Source organism: Oenanthe melanoleuca, chromosome 10 (genome assembly GCF_029582105.1).
Source record: "Oenanthe melanoleuca isolate GR-GAL-2019-014 chromosome 10, OMel1.0, whole genome shotgun sequence".
Taxonomy (NCBI): Eukaryota; Metazoa; Chordata; class Aves; order Passeriformes; family Muscicapidae; genus Oenanthe; species Oenanthe melanoleuca.
Window position 1 is genome coordinate 10,627,001 of NC_079344.1, and position 18,558 is coordinate 10,645,558.

At 46.3% G+C, this 18,558-nt stretch overlaps 1 protein-coding gene across 2 annotated transcripts in view; it reads left to right on the top strand.

The window, feature by feature from the left end:
* NTRK3 (neurotrophic receptor tyrosine kinase 3) overlaps nt 1-18,558 on the top strand; it is a 203,200-nt gene that overhangs the window by 154,574 nt on the left and 30,068 nt on the right. For both annotated transcript variants that reach the window (XM_056499871.1, XM_056499872.1), the window contains exons 13-15: nt 7,634-7,764; nt 11,737-11,909; nt 16,668-16,911. In XM_056499871.1, coding sequence (XP_056355846.1) covers nt 7,634-7,764; nt 11,737-11,909; nt 16,668-16,911 — 548 coding nt within the window. The remainder of the gene's footprint in view (nt 1-7,633; nt 7,765-11,736; nt 11,910-16,667; nt 16,912-18,558) is intronic.

The following is an 18,558-nucleotide window of genomic DNA, read 5'->3' on the forward strand; positions in this document are numbered from 1 at the left end:
TGGTAAAGTCTTCAAGGTCTCCATACTAAAGGACATTTTAACCTTTGACAACAGCTCAGGTGAAAAGATTTACCTTGTTGGATCAAGGGAAGGTCCTGTTGATATGAACTCTTGCTTGAGTAATTCCAGAAAGTCATAAATCTGCAGGAGAGAAGGAGGTGGATTCTGACTTAAAGGCAAGAGCCCACTGCTGTGCAAGGCATGGATGTGCTGAAAGGTTCTTTCATTTGCTGCTGTGGTCATTGTCAGGCTGGGGGTGATGCTCAGGATCTTTCCTCTTGCTTTATCTCCTCTTGTTTAGGTCTCCCCAGGATAACAGTTGATTCTGCAGGACTATTCAATGTTGTGCTTCCTGGCTGAGACTGCTCAGCACCCAGTAGCTGTGGGACACTTTGTATTTCTCTCTTCATAAAATAATTGCTAAGTGGTTTGTACTCAGATTTATGGGACTGAAATGGATGAGAAGGGCTTGAAGTTGTGCTTTGTTTTATAGGAATGTCAGGTGGTTTAAAGTGAGAAAGAAGTTTTTGCTTAAAAAGCGGTTGTGGAATAGTGCCAAGTGCATTCTAATTTTTACTATTTTTCATGGGGTTTTTTTCTCCATGAATTAAATGACAATTTGTTTTGGTTTGGGTTGAAACTTTGCAGGTATGTCACACCAGATAATGTCACCTGCTTCCAGGTGGTTGTCAGGGTGTTTTGGTGAGGGAGCCTGGCGGGCTCTGGAGTTGCTTCTGATGAGTTGTTGGTTTAAGGGGTGCTTGTGCTTTGCCTTTCTATCAGCTCTTTTACACACACACCCCACACACATACAAAAACTCCCTTTCCATTTCCCTTCAGCTCCAAGAGCCTGTACATGTGCACTGTTGTTGTCAGTGGTCTCTGTGTGGCTGCTTTTGGAGCTGGTGCTGCAGCTCAGAGGGTGCTAATCCAGCCACTGGATTAGCTGCAAATCACACCCCTGTGTGCAGCATCTCTCCCTCAAATCAGGGCTGGCTGGAGCCAGCTGGAAGCTGAAAGGCAGTGCTTTGGGTCAAGGCTTCCTCTCCCTCTGCTGCTGCAGCAGCAAAAGCCAGAGGAGCTGGTGATGTCCTGATTGCCAGAGGTATGCTTGGAAATGGTGGATGCCAGCTATTTCCAAAGCATCAGAGATCTGGCATGCAGAGATTGCTGCTCTCCTTTTTCCTGAGCTGGATTGCACTGAACTTTAACTCCTGGTGTAGATTGGTATAACTGGATAATTCTTTTAGCCAAGATTGTCCAGCTAAATGCGTCAAGGCCTGTTATTTTTTACCAAGGTCCATTTAGCAGCATGTAGTGCATTAGCTCTGGGTCTGCTGGGTCAGCTGAGCAATAAAGCCTCCTTCCCACCTGGGATCTGCACTCATGCCTTGTGCTGCTCCCAAGGAATGAAGCAGATGGGAAGAAAATGAAAAGAACTGCAGAAACATAAAACAGCTTTCTCTTAAGGTCTTTGTGAAAGAGGATGATCGCTAGCTGAGCTGAAGGCTGTGGCTGCTCCACCAAGATCACAAAGATTATGCTTTACATAAATCTCTATGATTTGTGTCAGAACTGCTTGGTGCTTATAATCACAACTTCTTTGAGTCCAAGTCCTTGAAGGATGCCTTACAGAGGAACCTGGCACAGAACCAGTGTCTGGGCACCGTGCCGAGCTGCTGGAACGTGTACCTGGGCCCCTTTCCAGAGGTGGCTCATGTCACAGCTGGGAGAAAAGCCACCAGAAGTCAAGGGCTACCTACTTGGAGTCCAGACAGAGATAAGAAACAGCCTGTTTATGTCTCCATTTTTTAAAATGATGTGGGACTGATTCTCCCTTTGTTTATGTGTACTTCACAGCAGTCCATGATTGAAATCAATATCCTCCATTGACTTTGATGGATTTGCACTGGGTCAGGAGGGAGACTCGGTCTCTGTGCAGCCTGCCTATGTGTTATCTCTCTCTCTATGAGACAAATCTGTGAGAGAATGCCTTGCCAGGCCTCCAGTGGCAGGGCTTTTTGATCTGGTCCTGCCTGAAGCACACCCTGCTCTGATCAGGTACATTGTGTAACTCATCGAGACCTTTGGTTCCCATCCAGGCTGAGATTGACTGCCTGACATGAAGGGCTCTCTGCTTGGTACTTACATGTGGTGGGGACAAGATTTCCAGAGTAAATTGTAAGCTTTGTTTATTTGATTTTAATTGTGGCAGAGCAGCAGATCTGTGCAGCATTTATTCACAGGAGTTGTTCCAGCAGTGTCAAGGAAGAAATGAATGAATCACATTGACTAAGTGAGAACTTTGCTACCTTTTTGTGGACAACTTATGTAGAAAGAGAAGAGACAATTCTTTGGCATAAATTAGTTGTTACAGCAAATGACTCAGCCACTGCTGAAAAATGTCATTGTTGTTATCATTTATAAAGCACTGTTGATGCAAATGAGGCTTTAGAAGCTTGTGAAAATCAAGACCATATCTACAAAGAGCCCAGGATCAGACCCAAATCACAATACCCTAGAAACAGATCTAAAATAAGTCAGTTCTAAAACAGAGCTTGAACAACAAGAGGGGCAAAAAATCGAGAAGAAGAAAAAGAGAGAAGAAATGCCATGATGTGGAAAACAAAGGGAGGATGATGGAGAGGTGCAGGAAAGGACCTACCTGCCCTTAGGGAAAACAGGGTCATATGTGAAGTGGGAAGAAAAATTTATAGAAAATTGATATTGGTCTTTTCTAGGCTAGAAGAGGAAATCTTCTGATAAAGAGGGCAGCAAAAGTAAAAGGGGAAGTGTCTGTAATTTTGTTCTATTCCATCAGCAAGCTACAGGTTGGCTGTGAATTAATAGTCCAGGCTCAGGGAAACCCACTAGAAATACAAGAAGACAGACTGCTTGCTGTTTGGAAGTTTGAAAGAAGATGTGAAGAATTAATTGAAGTTAATTAATTTAACAATTGAAGTTGAGCTCGTGTAAATGATCCAGCATTAGTAGTTTTGCAGTTTGCTCTAACTTAAGTAATGGCACTGCTCATGGTTTACTCTGTTTGGAAATTGATTTGTCCATTTTCCTCCCACTGTAGTCATCTGTGTCCAAACACAATCATGTGCATCCAGGTTTCAAGAGTATTAGCAAACCGTGGTTTTAAAGATGCTGGTTGTGAGAGGAATTTGAAATGCAGAATTTGCAGTGTCACTGAACCCATCTCTTCTTCATCTGATGCCCAGGACTGATTTAGAAATGAGACAGTAATTGGAAAATTAGATTCATGAAATGTGCTCATACAACTTCCCGATATCTGCTCATGTGATTGAAAAGTGGTGGTTATTCAAAACAAGGTGTTTTCATTGCACACAGTCTATTACCAGCTCCATATGCTCTGCCTGGAATTTGGAGGTTAAGTCGGGGTCTTTTTGCCATGACTTTGCCATAAGATAGAGAGACTCTGCAATATGAGAGTAAAAGATGGGAGAAGAATCATTGAATCAGTGATGCAAGGGGAAAAGTTCTGATTTTTCCAGGCTGTATCACAAGGGCCAGTGCAGAAGTGACCCATTGGGACATGGTAGATTGATGTATGAGAAAAGCAAAATTAATCTTGTTCCCTCTTCTTCTTCCCCAGTATCCCATGGCTGTGTTAGGTCCACAAGTTCAGCAAACTAGAAGGTGATTGTCTCGAGGAAACAAACCAAGACAGAACTAAGGACATATGGGAGAAAGTGATGGGGAGGAAAAAGTTTCTGCTTTTAGACAGACATTTTTTGACTAAATTCAAGCACAGATCAAGTCAGCTGTCCAGCAAAAGGTTCATAGGTGGTTAGGTAAAGATCCTTTTGCAGATCCAAAGCTGCTACCCTTCTGCCTTGGCTTTTCCAGAGAAAAGGAAACTTTCTGCTTTGCAGGCTATGTGTAAAAGTGGGTCCCAGACCTACTGTTGTTAATGCTCTAACTTACCCCCATGCTGCCATCACTGAGCTCATGGGCCATTTCCAACCAGCTGCAGTCAGGTGCTTTCTGACGTGATTAATGGGCTCTTCAGAGCAACAGTGAAGGCAAAAGTTTGAAACACCTTCTCTGCGTGTTCAATCTTGATGCACAAGAAGGAAGGTGGGGAATCTGCCCAACTTTTCCTCTGTGTCATGAAGAAACAACATGATCCCAAAACAAGGACTGGAAGATGTTTCATTGTAAAGTGGAATTACTTTAGTCAGGCACTCACATCCCTCCTGTAGGTACAGCATGGCTTTGAATGAGTTCACATCATGCTGTCAATTCTGCTTATTTCCCTGTCAGGTCTTGCTGTGGCTTCTGCACAGGATCTTCTTATGAATTGTCTTGTTGTCTTGTTTTTATAAGTTAATGGTACATGGGGAGGAAAAAAAATAAAAAGAGTGGTGCTTAGGGAGAGGCAGTTTGCATACACCTTGTCTACAGGGCTGACTGCAACGCAGCCGAGACAGATTAGCACAGCACTGCCTGCCTAAAACAAATAAACACCAGCTGTTTGTCAGACGGGGCTCAGCTTCCTCCAGGAGGAGGTAAACAGATTTATGCAGATGAACCTCTGAGGTGCCCTTGCAGCACAGCATCTTTCATGGCTATTTGGCCTTCCTCATGAGTTACAGCAGGACAGGTGAGCACAGAGGTGCGAGGTGAGCACAGCAACACTCCAGCCACATTGTGCCACGGGCTTTGTCACTGCTTTATGGTCAAAGCCTGTATTTTATAGCGGGGTAGAATTAATCACAGTGCTAATCTCACCACTAAGGGAAGAATTTGATCTAAATTCACTACTTTAGGCCTCTAGCATGTGGAAAAGCAATTTGTTATAACTCACTTCTTATTCCATTTGTGCCTAAAATACTATGAAGAAAATTTATGGCTATTTGAGGTTGAGAGAAATTGTGATCAGCAAATGTACTTTTCTGATTCAACATTAAGATTGTCCGGTTGCTGTCAAACTACTTAACTTCATGACTCTTTTATTTTTATAACCACCCAAGTTAACTTTAAATCCAACAGTGCTACACACGTCCACTACTGCAAAAGGATTGCTTCTTCCTCAATTCAATTCTGTCTGCCACAATACCACATTTAATTCTTCATATAAATTTTCCCTGAAACTTCTCAGGTGACTCTTAAAAACTAGCTGTAAAATCTGGTCTCAAAGACAGATGGGATATTATTTTAATAATGTAGAGACATAATTACATAGTCTGGATGCCAGCTCTCAGAAATTCCTAATAATTTATTAAGATGTTGTTGGGAGGAAAAATTGGGAGCTGAAAGTTGTGGGCAAGACCCTGGAGAATATAGCAAGAGAGGTTTGTCTCAGTTCTCATGGTGTAACTCATCAGAAGTGTAAAAAAATTTAAATAGTATTGCTGGTTTTTCGGAGACTGTTTCATTTTTAAATTCCTCTCACACCAAATGAGACAGTCTGATTGCAATTGCTACATTTCTGAGTTTTTAAAAATATCCTTGGGCTCCTCTTACTACAAGATCATTCCCCACAGCTTTCTTGATTGCTGCTGTTTGAGAAACCAAGGATGCAAATACGTGGTTTGTCAATACAGTAAGACCAAGGTAATGTAGTGATGAGTGCTATAGAAATGCTTGCCAAGACTAAGAAGGTAAACCCCATTTCCTCTACTCTATTAAGTAAATTGGTACCATTTGAGCTTTTCTTATATTAGGGGTTTCCTCACCAAAGTGCATCACTTTACATTTCAACACGTTTTATCTCAGATTTCTCAAGGTACTCCTTAAACCAGGTGGAGAAGGCAAAGTCCTCATGTGACTTTTCTCTCTGGCTGGTGCTGCAGGTTTAAAACCAAAGTAATTTTGGATGTGCCTACCAACCTGTGCCTTAATGTCACTAATATTATTAATATCAGTAAGAAACAGTTTTCAGCCTATTGAACAATTAAGAAAGGTCAATGAGAATTCCCAGAGAGGTGTCTTTCATTACAAGGCCCATTGCTTGTGCAATCTCGCAGCATCCATCTTCCCAAGCAAGCCAAGGGCCCAGAGATGGCAGCTCCATAAACTTGCCTCTTAATTAAAAAGCTTAATTGCATGAAAGCCATTAGGATGCTTGCCTTCCATTGGCTTTTTGATGCATTAGGTGGTGCCTGTGTTGTTGTTGGCAGCCCTCAGGTTGATACAGGTGCATGCTAGTGGCAGATTGTGATGTGTCCCTGCAGCCAGTCTGAAACCCAGTTAGTCACTTCCACCTCCTTCCTCTGCAGTGCCCCAAGGGAAATGCACCTAATCTAAGGGACACATACCTTTACAGCTCCTATGGCACGAGCAGGAGATGGAAAAGGCCCAAAAGTGGTCCAATTTATGAGCAAATAGATTCAGGGTTATGAACATCCCATAGTAGCGGAAAGAGTAATGCCTCTGCTTGAGGAGACCTCTCATACATCAGCTTTTGCTGGAGCAGAGTGCTCAGGTCTCCACTGGCCTGCCATGGCCATCAGGCTGAAGCTGGGAGTGGTTTGTGCTGCCACAGATCTCAAGGGTGATGGAAAGCTCCCCCAAAGGACAGTTCACAGAGGTGAAATGCTCTGGTGGCTGTGCATCTCTAGCTGCTTCCACAGTTCATTCCAATCATTTAAAAAACCCTTTTTTTTTATTGCTGAGGAGTTCTAGGGGTGCTTAGAGGCTTGCTGAGCCTTAGTGTTGTCCTCAGAAGAGGGCAAGTTCTTCCAGCAACCTGTGACATTTAATCCTGACACAGAGTCCGTGGATATCCCATAGTCACTTACCTGCCCCTGTAGGTGCCTGGAGTCTGGGCAGATTTAATCCTTAGGAATGACCTGTTAGCTGAGCAAACCAATTTTCATTGGCCTCTGTACCTCTGGTAAATTAAAACCTACTGCTCCTGTGATTCTTCCTGAGCCCTCGGTTGCTATTCTCTGTCAGTCCTCTCTGTCCTAAATGTCAGTGGGAAGGATCATTGAAACTAATGGGTTCAGTTCATCTGTTGTGCCAGTGATGGCAGCCTGGGATGACCTTCTTTCTGAGGGAGCAGTCGTGTACAGGAAGGCTGCAGGGTCAGGGGCAGTACTCAGCATTTCCAGCCAGCTCCTGCTAATGCCCTGAGGAGCATGGGGGTCACTCCTCCTCCTCCCAGGAATGCTTGGACTTGCCAGGCTTCAGCCTCAAAAATCAGTCTTGTTTGAGCTTAAGCTAAGCCCAGTTGAAATGCAAAACTCAACAGGACCTTCTAATCTCACCTGGCCTTTCACTGGAGGATGTGACCTTTGCTACACCTCACAGGAGATGGATTATTCCCAGGATCATTCGATAGAGATTCATGTCTTTGTAGCAGAATTTGCCCCGAAGGTTCCTCTCCCTGAGGACAAGCTTGCCACGAGCTTGTCATGAGAACTGATAAACCTCAAGTACTTTCCTCACAGATGTTTTGCATGAGGCTAACTCCATCACAGAGATGGCTGCCTTCTGTGGCTGGGTAGAAAGATCCCTGCAGATATTTTTTTTGCGAAGCAATTTCAGTTCCCTTGCAGCTTGCAAGAAAATTGAATTAGTTGTTTTCCATTCACTGAATTAACCCTGATTCATTCTTCCCTCAACCCTCTCCCTCTGCCTCCCCTCCCTCCAACAGATGTCCAGCATATCAAGAGGAGAGACATCGTCCTGAAGAGGGAGCTGGGAGAAGGTGCCTTTGGGAAGGTGTTCTTGGCCGAGTGTTACAACCTCAGCCCCACCAACGACAAAATGCTGGTGGCAGTGAAGGTAAATCCCAAGGGCAAGTGGCAGGGGCTGGCCAGTGAAGCGAGACTGCCTGAGCCTGTGTGGGAAAGGGAGGGCTGGGGCCAGGGCTGGAGATTTATCTGATGCCGGAGGTTGTGGTAAATCCACTTAGTCACACAAAGTTTCAGTGTTTCGCTCAAGGTTGTCTGTTCTCAGCAGTGCCAAAGCCTCCCTTCCTGCTGACACCAGCACACAGACAGGGAGGAGAGGCTGCTCTGGAAGCCCTGAGCAGCAGTGGGGATCCTCCTCCCTCCAGCAGCCCTGCTCCTTCTGGATTCTGTCTTTTTGTGTAACATGCAGGAGCTGAAACATAAAAAGGCCTCAGCAAAAATGAGCAATGAAAGCTAAGCATGATGAGCCAGTTTTCTGGGATCAATTTGCTGCAAGATGGGCAAAGCAGCTCGGCTCAGCTCCACTCTGCTCCTGCCTGCCTAGCCACAGGTTGCTCCTGTTTGGGGTATTTTAAGCCAGCATGAGTTCAGCTTGGCTTGTGCTGTGCTGCTTGCATCCTTGTGATATTCCTCGTGGGAGCTGTGCCCCGTCAGTGTGGCTCTGGGCAGAGGAGAACACTCAGAGCAGAGCTGTGCTCTCCTCTTGAGTGGCACCAGTTGGCAGAGACAGTTTAATCCCTTGGATTTAAACAATGTCCCAGCTCCATGGAACAAGGTCTGCATTTGAACTGATGCTCTACAGGGAAAAAGGTTCCAGCACTCTCTCTCCAAAGTGCTGGAGGCATCCAGTTACTTGTGACTTGTTCTAAACATTGGCAGCTCAAACCTTTTTTTTTAGCTCAGATGTCCCCTTTTGCTCCAGCAGTGAAGTGCAAGATTGCACCTTTCACCTCTGAGACTGGTTAAAGCCGAGGACATGAAGACACCCACATGATTAATTGTTTGATTACAGGGTTGGTACCTGCCTGTCAGTGTCAGCCATCCCTCAGCAAGCCTGGCTCTCGAGTCTCTTCAGAGTTTCATTTGCATGTAGGCAGAAACAGCATCTGAGCTTGTTTCTGTTAATTGCTACTATGAGCTTACATCTCCAGAGTGCCTTTCATCCTGCAAGATCACACAGCTCCAGCTCTGGAGCAGGGCCCTGGAATCTGGCTTCTCGCCAGCTCTGGGAGTGGCAGGGAAAAAAATCCCTCTAATTTGGGCCACGTTATAAATCTGAGGGGAAAAAAAAAAAAAGAAAAAGACAGGAATAAAGGCTTTGCATATTAAGTTGAGATTTGGCTGCAATTCCTGAAGATCTCATGCCCCCAAGTGAGGCTGAGAACCACCTCCCCAGTCACTGCAGCCAGGACACCCTGGTGAAGGACAGCTGAGTCCAGAGCCCAGAGCCTGCCTCTGCCCTGCTCTCAGGGACTCTCTCCCAGCCCAAAGGAAGGGGCTGTGCTGCTCTTCCACTTAAATGGACTCAGATTTTTAGCAGATCTAAAGGTTGCAGCCCTGCAGATAAACTGAGTTTTGATGTGAAGGCATGGACAAGCTTCCTGTTTTATTCAGCTTGCTTCTAAAAGCATCCCAAGAAATGCACAAACACTATATCCAGCAGAGTGTTAAGGTGACAAAGTCAAGTACTAGAAATGCTGGAGGGGTTGTGTTCAGGGCATGTCCTCTGAACACCTCATTTTTCATTTCTCTGTGGCTGCTCCATTGTGGGGATCACTTCTGTGCTGGAACCTCTCTAGATGTGAGTGCACCCATTTTCACAGCCTCCCAGCAAGTTCCTGGGCTTGTGTCATCCCCTTTTGAAGAGGGCAGATGCAGAAGTGGGAAAACTGAGCTGAAGAGAACTGCTTTATGTGAAGGATGGAATTACTGACCTCTCTCTCCAGCTGCATGGACAGCAGGTACCTGACTCAGAGTGAGCCCTGCTGCAGCAATAAACACATGGTTCTTGTGGAGACCTGGCCCTGATGCTGCATAAGGGGGATTTTCCAGGTAATACTGGAAAATCTTCATACTTCATGCTGGAAAATCATCATACTTCATGATGACAGCTGCAACCTGCTCAGGGACTTGCCAGAAGTTATGGAGGAATTGTGGCAGAAAAAAATGTGGATGGAGGCATCAAAAAAATCCACCCCAAACCTTCCTGGGAGAGGCATTCACTGATTTTACTGAGACATCCCTTCTCTTTCTTTGGTCCTGGTCTTCTTTCCCTGTTCAATCCCTTCCAGCTCCCTCATTTCTAAATGCTTGGCTGTGCAACCTTAGTAATGGGGAGGGGATTAATAACTTTTTTTTGGTGTGTGATATCAATGAGCTTACAATCTTAACACCTTATAAAAATGATTGTGTGTGAAGGAGATGAAACCTAAACTCACTGCAGCTTGAAATATTATGTGCAACCACAGGAAAAAAGGGGAGAAAAGAGTGATGGGGGAAGGGACTATTTTCCTGCAGAAAAATATGGTGGCATCAACATTATGAAGGTATTAAATGACTAAAAGTAATTGGGTGCCTGAGATAAGGATGGATGCTTTGCCATCTGCACCATGTAACTAACATTCATCTAAATATCTCCAGTCAAGCTATCCCAAAGGGCAAAGAATTAAAATAGATTTATGCCATGTGAATAGCAGTTTGGGGGCAGACTCAGATGAGTGTCCTAAGGCTTGGGGAAAAGCCTCACAGCAGGTCTGCTCCAAGGGAAAAAGCACCTTCTCTGGAGGAGTCTCCAGAGCCAGCAGCACCATGGGCCAGCCCAGTGCTGGGCCCCATCCTCCATGCACAGCTTTCTGATATTTAGCATCCCTCTTTGCACAGAAAGTGCAGCCTGCAGCTGCTAAGGCCTCCTCTGCTGTCTGCATGGGCAGATTCAAGGCACAGGGAAAGGGGACAGGCCTGTTTGTGTGTAGGTAAGGGAAGAGCTGCCCAGTGTTCCCCACCACTAAAGGGGAACTGGTGCACATCAGACTGACACAGGATAAGTGAAACAAGTTTCCTTGAGTCCTTCTCAGAACTTAAGTCCTTTCCATCTCCTGTTGGGCTGCACAGCCAAAGTCAGAATTGATCCTAAACAGTCCTGGCATGTGGAGGATGCAGAGAATATGATGCAGAACCAGTAATTCAAAACCAGCCTCTTCATTTTCTTAAATGTTTGAAAATATTGTTCTGATTCTTGTGGCCATTTCATCTTGTCAAATGATTTAGACTTAAACTTTTTCACCAAGTTCCTCCCTTGATATCCTGAGATGACAACAAGCTGCTTTCAAACTAACTCTCCAATGCAACTGCACAATAATGCACAGACAAGCCAGAACCCAACCCTGGAGAACCCTCCTGTATCATCAGCTACAGCCACAGCAACATCCTCATGGCAACTCTGCAATGTTGGGCTGGTGCACACCACCTGAAGCCTGCAAGCTGTCTTGCAGTGGAAAGTGGGATCCTCAAATTGTGGGAGATGAGATTTCTCAATAAGGATACTGATTTCAGCATCAGTCTGCCAGGGGAGCTGTTATAAACAGCAGGGAATAAAAACATGATTTTAAAAATTATGAGAAAAGACTTGACAGTGTCCTTCTTCAGAGGCAGTTTGAAAAATCCACACAATAACTGCACAGCCAGGCAAATCCATCTTCTGAATAAAGGCAGTGTAGTCAGCTATTTCAAAATAAAAGACAGATAGCAAGGACTGGCTGGCTCAGGAATTTAATAATAATGAGATATGAAGCCATTCACCCCTAGGTCACCAGTATAAATTCTACCCAAGCTGGGAATAATTGGAAGCTATTACCCTCTGAGGCATGTTTGCTGCTCCTAGGAAATGAGTTGGGAACCCACTGGGACAGTAACTACAGGAACAACACACTAAGCTGGTGCCACCAGCCCTCCCAGCACAACTGGGCCAGTGCTCCTCTTCCCTCCCTTGCTCATCACTCCCCACGATGCTGCTCTGGCTTTCCCCCCACCTGAGCCCACTCTGTGTCTGCATCCCCTGCCCCAGGCCCTGAAGGACCCCACGCTGGCAGCCCGCAAGGATTTCCAGCGGGAGGCAGAGCTGCTCACCAACCTGCAGCACGAACACATCGTCAAGTTCTACGGCGTGTGCGGCGACGGCGACCCGCTCATCATGGTCTTCGAGTACATGAAGCACGGCGACCTCAACAAATTCCTCAGGTGTGTGGGGCTGAGGGCACGGGGGCTGCTGTGGGGCTGTTTGGTGTCACGATTCAGTGGGCTGAGTTGTCATCAGGATACTACTGGGCACCAAGGAAGCAGCCTTTCCCAGGCTGCTCGAGGACAAGAAATGATAACAATGGTTAAACACCTGCAGGGCGGGTGAGAGCTGTGTGAGTGTCTCGTGATATTTTCATAAAGCATGTTTTCAAAGAGGTGTTGCCTTCTTGGACCAATGAGTCCTTTCTATTCTGTTTTGCATGAACTACCCTATATATAAGTGCAGTGTTTCTTTAAATCTCTCTTTTGCTTCTCCATTACACAAGGAACTATGTTGCATTATCCTTTTCACCGCTCTCCTATAGCCAAAATGCAACACTGAGTAGTGAGAGATGGTTGTTCCAAGGACAGCTTGGAGGAGATGATGGTGCTCACCAGATTTAGGGCTTTAGTAGCCCTATCTCAACATTTCTCTTAGGTAATCTCAGGAGCTGTGGAAACCAGGGTTGTCTTCTCCCACTCAACAAATTTGAAGCTGCAGGAAGTTTGGTTGTGATCCTTCTCTGCCCTGTGGGGATGGAGGACATGGAGCCACAGCTGTCAGCAGCTCTGAGTCCTGCATGCCCAGCAAAGCCATGTCCTGCTGAAGCAGGAAGGCCACTTGCCACAGTCCCCTCAGACAGAGCTCCTGCTTCAACAGCACAAGAACCAAAATATTCCTATGAGAAATTTGTTGATGCTCAAGTCCTTGATCTGATTTGTGTCCTGGGCCTTTGCTGGTTCTCACTTCTGCATTCAGAAAAGACCTGAGAAATGTTGGAGGAGTCTCAGGCAGTGCCTGTGGGGTCCACCCCTCACCCCTGGTCCCTAACCTGTGCCACCAGGCCACTCATGAAGTCAGGCAGGGCCTGAAGAAGTGCTGTAATTACCTTTTCTATCTCTAGAGAGATGCAAATTGCCAGAGCCCCCAGTGCCCCCCATCATCATTCAACCATTTCATTAGCCTGAGGCAGATAATTTGTGTGCTCTGTATCCTCCAGCAGCAAGGGCCAGGGAGCAGCTGTGGGAGGATGTTTATGGTGCTCTTCTGCCAGAAAACAGAAATTCCACTCTGAAACCTGCGTGCGAGTGGAGTGGTACTTACCTCTTGAAATAATTAGTAGTTTTATTTTCCAATATTTAGAAAATTGGACCCTTGATATTTTCCTGTTTTGACTGCTAAGTGTGAATATGATTGCAGGAGGAACAAGAATCTTGTGCATGGCAGGTCTAGATCTGGGGTTGGGATACACTCACTGAGTATTTTTCTACCAACACAGTTTCTGACCAGGAAACACAAGTTTTTCCCTGAGGTTTTCACTTCTAAGCAATCACCCACACAGAAGAATATAAGGAAGGATCCTAAAGATTTCTTCTTTCCTCTGCCTAGTAGTGTCAACCTGTCTCCAACTTCTTTGGGGCATTCACAGGTCAGTGGGTGAGCTGGGAACATTCCTGCATTGATTTTCAACCTCATTTTGGTATAGCTGTGGGTAGATTGAAGAGGATTTTATAGCTCAGTCCCTGTCTCAAGCTCTGGATAGATCCAAGATATCTTTGTCAAAGTAGGACGAGTGAAGGCTGTTGGACTTACAGAGCTCCTCAGACCCAAATTCAAGGGGGAGCAGCCTTGGTTACCTGGGACCCTGTTTTTTGGTACCTGGAGGGTTCAGCAAACTCCCAGCAGCAGCAGGTTGAACTCTGCCACCAGCATGAAACCATGAGCTAGGCTGGAAGAGTGTTTTAGCCCAGACTGGTGATGCAGTGTTGAGGACAATGCCTCAGCCTTGTGACCAAAGGCAGGCAGTCTGAAAAAGAGGGCGAGAGATGCTGTTCTTCAAGTGCTTCACAAAGAAGAACTCAAAATTGACCTGTCCTTTTCCCTGGCAGAGCCAGCAACCTTATTCCCTTAGAGGATTCAGGTATTACAGCTGAGGAACAACCTCTCTCACTGCTCCAGTTGACCTCCCAAAGAGTATTGCACAAAACAGGCTCTCAGTGTCTCAGGAAGATGTCTTGTGCCCACTGCCAATGCCTGATGGAATTGCTTCACTCAGCAATGTGTTCCTAAGGCTAAAATCATGCTGGAGCCATGGAACCTTGATTCCCATGTCCCAACCCCTTCTTGGGACACATCTGAGAAACACTCATGCCTGATGAAATTAATCTCCAGCCTCACTGGAAAGGAAAGCTTGTTGTATTATCTTTGGCCTTTATGAAGGAAAAGAAACTTTTCCAGGTGTGTGGTCCCTGGGATTGCAGCTTCTCATCTTCCAGCTGTGTTTAGCTGCCAGCTTCTCCTTCCTGTGCAGCCTTGGAAAAAGCAGTTACGTGCTCCTTCCCCTGCATGCTGGAATGTGGTAGGCAGTGAAAATACCCTTTGTGTCCCGAAGGAGGATGGCTTTGGGGACAAGGGAGCTTAGACCCTGCAAAGAGGCACTCAAAATGCCTAAGGGGTCATATGGAAAGAGAGTTTGGGCTTTCTCAGGGAAGGTGTCTGCAGGTGGGGAATGATGCAGAGCTGCTTGGAATCCCTCAGCAAGCAGCAGATTTAATAATGGAATAATTCACCCAGCTCACAGCAGAGACAGTGACTCCCAGACACTGGAGGGCAGGGACACTGGGAGTCTGTAAGAGGCTCAGATGGACTTTTCCTAGTTTAACTGCAGAAATTGGAAAAGCAGTAAAATGGAAGAGGCTCACTTTAGACCCAGTTCCCTAGAAAAAAAGCACAATAAATAAATTCCCCTCAGTGTTGTTAGACCTTTGTGTGCTTCCCAGAGAACAGGGAGTTTTAGTGGCCTGAAACATTAGCTGGTGTGGCAAAGGGAAGCACCAGGATCAGCAGGTATGGGCTGGGTTAGTGGTGGCACGTGCTGGGCTGGCACGTGCCTCCAGGGCCACCACGCTGGTGTTGCCACAACAGACTCTGCTGTCTGCACCAGGGTGCTGCCTCAGAAAATATGATAGAAGAGGTTTTGTCATGGAGAAATACGGGCATGAGCTTCCAGGGAGTATCCCTAGGAATGGTGTTTCTGCCCACAGGTTGGGTGGGGGCAAGGCTGGGTGTTCCTGGCACAACCCCCCACTGCCTCGGGGTCTGCAGTGACCACATCCCTCTCTGCTCACTAAGGGTGTCCATCACCTCCCCCTTTTCCTTTCTGGTTTTCCAGCTTTTGCTTCCTGTCGGGTCAGCAGCAGTTTTGAAGTAGGGAAAACAGCACATTGCCAATACAGACCCACTCTGCAGTTTGCAGAGTTGCCATTTGCTGTTAGCTCAGACAGGCAATAGGCTTTGTTAGAAAACTTGCAGAGTTCTGTGTTCACCTTCCTGTGAAGCAGCACCACAGTCGGACTGTTGTGGGACAGAAGAGGAATTTTAGAAGAGGAAGCTAGAATGGTGACTTTTTTTCTCCCCCAAAGCCCCCATCAATTCATAATGGAAAAAAACTACAACTGTCCTTTAACAGGGAATCCACCCAATTTTATGGCCTCTCTGTTTAAACTCCTTTCCTCAAAGAAAGATGGGCATACCCTTCTAATATTCTCTATAGCATTCTTGACATAACTAAATGTACTAATATCCTTCCTATCCTAATATCTGTGTTCATCTCATAAATGTGCTGATTCTTCTTTCTTCTGGATTTTAACCATTTGGGATGCAGAAAAGGAGAGAAGAAGGGAGAGAGAGACAAGTACTATATAGGACACACCAAGCATCATCTCAAAGAGAACAGTATGAAAGCCTCAGAGGATTTGCTGTGCTGTGTGTTAGTCATGAGGAGGCAGGTCATAGCAGCATCTCTTGCATTTCCCTAAATATGAGGGCTTTTGTTATTCCACCTTCACACAGGTTACCACAGGGTGAGCTCTGCCAGGGGAAGAAGCATCACAGAGAGAGCACGACAGAAAAGCTTGGCACAGAGAAAAGAAGGGGACAAAAAAGGGACAGGACAGGAATAAGACTGACCTGAAGTCCTGCATTTACGATGCACTTGGTTCAGCAAAATATTTCCTTTTGTTGCCCAGAGTGTTCTCTGCACCTGCTGACATCCAGGGCTAAACTTTGCACCTGTGCTCATGCTGCCACATTCACAGCACCTGTGTTACCTCTGGGACAGCTCAGGACATAAAAGGGGTTTTACAGGGATAAAGCTGCTGATGTTCCTCTGAAACATTTTCTGTGATCTCTGACTGCATTGGCATTGATCAGGGAGTGGCTTGTTGGTGATATGGGGAAAAGAAAGGAGACTGTTGGGGATTGATAAAGAGATTAGGTAGCAGAAACACAGCAGCTTTGGAAGAAAAGGGGGTGGTATCTCTGCTGCTAGGGCGTTCTCAATGGTGTAAGAATTAACTGGAGCAAATGTAAATATCTGGGGGCTCATTAGCTTTGCAAAGGTCTTGCCAAAGAGGAGTGTCCATGCTGCCTCAAGCCATTGGTCCCTCTGTTCTGGCAGTCTGTCTCCATCTGAGGCCATAAGAGGTTGTGTGCAGTAGACAGGGCAGGATAAGGATATATGGCACCCACTCCCCCAGCAAATCCTGTTTTTCCTTAAGCCTTTCTCTCTTCCTTTCCACTGGAGCTGTGTGTCCATCCTCACAGTGCAGAGCTGGGGGCTGGTCCCCATGCAGCAAGAGCAGTGACTGTGAGGGATTCCTGTCTCCTGGTCACTTCTGAGACCCAACTCTGTGCTCTGTGCTTGTCCCTCCCTCTAGGGCCCACGGCCCAGATGCCATGATCCTGGTGGACGGGCAGCCCCGGCAAGCCAAAGGGGAGCTGGGGCTCTCCCAGATGCTGCACATCGCCAGCCAGATCGCCTCTGGAATGGTGTACCTTGCCTCCCAGCACTTTGTCCACAGAGACCTGGCCACCAGGAACTGCTTGGTTGGAGCCAACCTGCTGGTGAAGATTGGAGACTTTGGCATGTCGAGAGATGTCTACAGCACTGATTACTACAGGGTAAGGCAGCTGCAGTGGCACTCTGATGCTCAGAGCAAAGGGAGATGGGAAATGTTACATTAAATGAGTTTTTGGAGCCCTTGGGTTCACTTGCTTGGTTATTGCCTCATTGAAACATGTGCATAGAAGTTGATCAGGCATCCCTAAAGCACTGTCCTTAATCCTGTTCAGTCCTGGCCATGCCTGTAGTTCAGACTCCCATGCAGATGCCTACACACAGACTCTGTGATACCCCAGCACACAGTCACATGCTTTTAGATGGCTCTGAAATCATTCCATCCTTACTGCCTATTTTTATTCCTTGTTTTTTGAAGACATTGAAAAATTAAAGGTAATGATGATAAGTAGAGATGATAAATACTACAGGCTGTGACCTCTGGTTTTAGATTAAAGAAACTTAATACAGGGACCTAGAGAGAAGGCAACTGAAAGACTGACTGATAAGTGCATAAAATATGGAAGAATAATAGTCAATTTGGGTTTGACCTCAGAACATTTTTTCTCCCAGTAGGGTCATCATTTAAACAATGGAATAATTTGCCAGGGGTAGGTTGCTGAGAGCCTGTCATTAAAGAAGTTCAGGAAGCAACTAGATAAAAATGCCTGGCTTTAGTGTAGAGGCTAATCCTGTACTGGTCTCTGGGGAGAGACTCAATGAGCCAGGAATGCCTTTCCAGCCTTTTCTCCTGTGATTTGTGCTCACACTGTTCCCTTGTCTTGCACACTCCCTCTGTACCTGTCTGCACTGTCCTGCCTGCCTGATGGCAGTCCCTGGGGGAACAGTGACTTTCCCTTCCCAGTTACATGAGAAATGTGATGTGAGAAGTGTTTGGAGCACACTGGAATTGGAGTTTGGACCATCCACCAGCAGGGAAGGGCTTCTCAGGCTAGGGGAGCCGTGGTTTCTAGCCTGATGCTTGCACTGGGGCTGATTTGTTTCTGCTTACATGTATGCTTGGCTTTGAGGATGATTTCTCCCAGCTAAGGCTACCCAGGAAGGGGTGGCCTGTTGTTTTGACCTGATTCAGGGAGTTTTATTGTGTGATAGCTGCCAAGTGCAGTTACTGTGTTGGGGAGGAGGGGAAACACGATCAGGTTTGTGCTGAGACATATCACCTCTCCCAGGGCAGGGCACTGGATTGCCACTGGGTTTAAATGAGGGAACCAATCTTCACTGTGCAGCAGAAAAGCCCATGAAAAGGTCTCAGTGCAGTTATTGGGCAGTGGTAAGGAAAGAGGTGCTGAAACCTCCTGAAGGAATGAGTAGAAAGAGAAGAATCCAGGGGAGGATGAGAAGCAGCACATGTGGGTACCCACGTTCTTGCCCTGTTAATCCTGCCCCAACCACAGGCAGGGTCACTGCTGGAGACAATCCAGCCCAGCTCGTGCTCCTGCAGCACCAAGGGGAAAAGTTGCTGGCTGAGATGATCTCCACAGGCCAGTTTATTGTCATGGGAGTTTTTGTCTTCTCTGTGGTGGTGTCCTGTAGCCCTCATCCTGTCTGTGCTGAGTGCTTTGCTGAGGACTGCTCTGTGGTGTCTCATGCAGTGTCCTAGGGCTCTTCAGTGGACTTGTCTCTGCACACACAGATTGCCAGTGTGACTAAAGTAGAGAGCAGTTATCACCTACTTACCAGAGCAAGAGCTG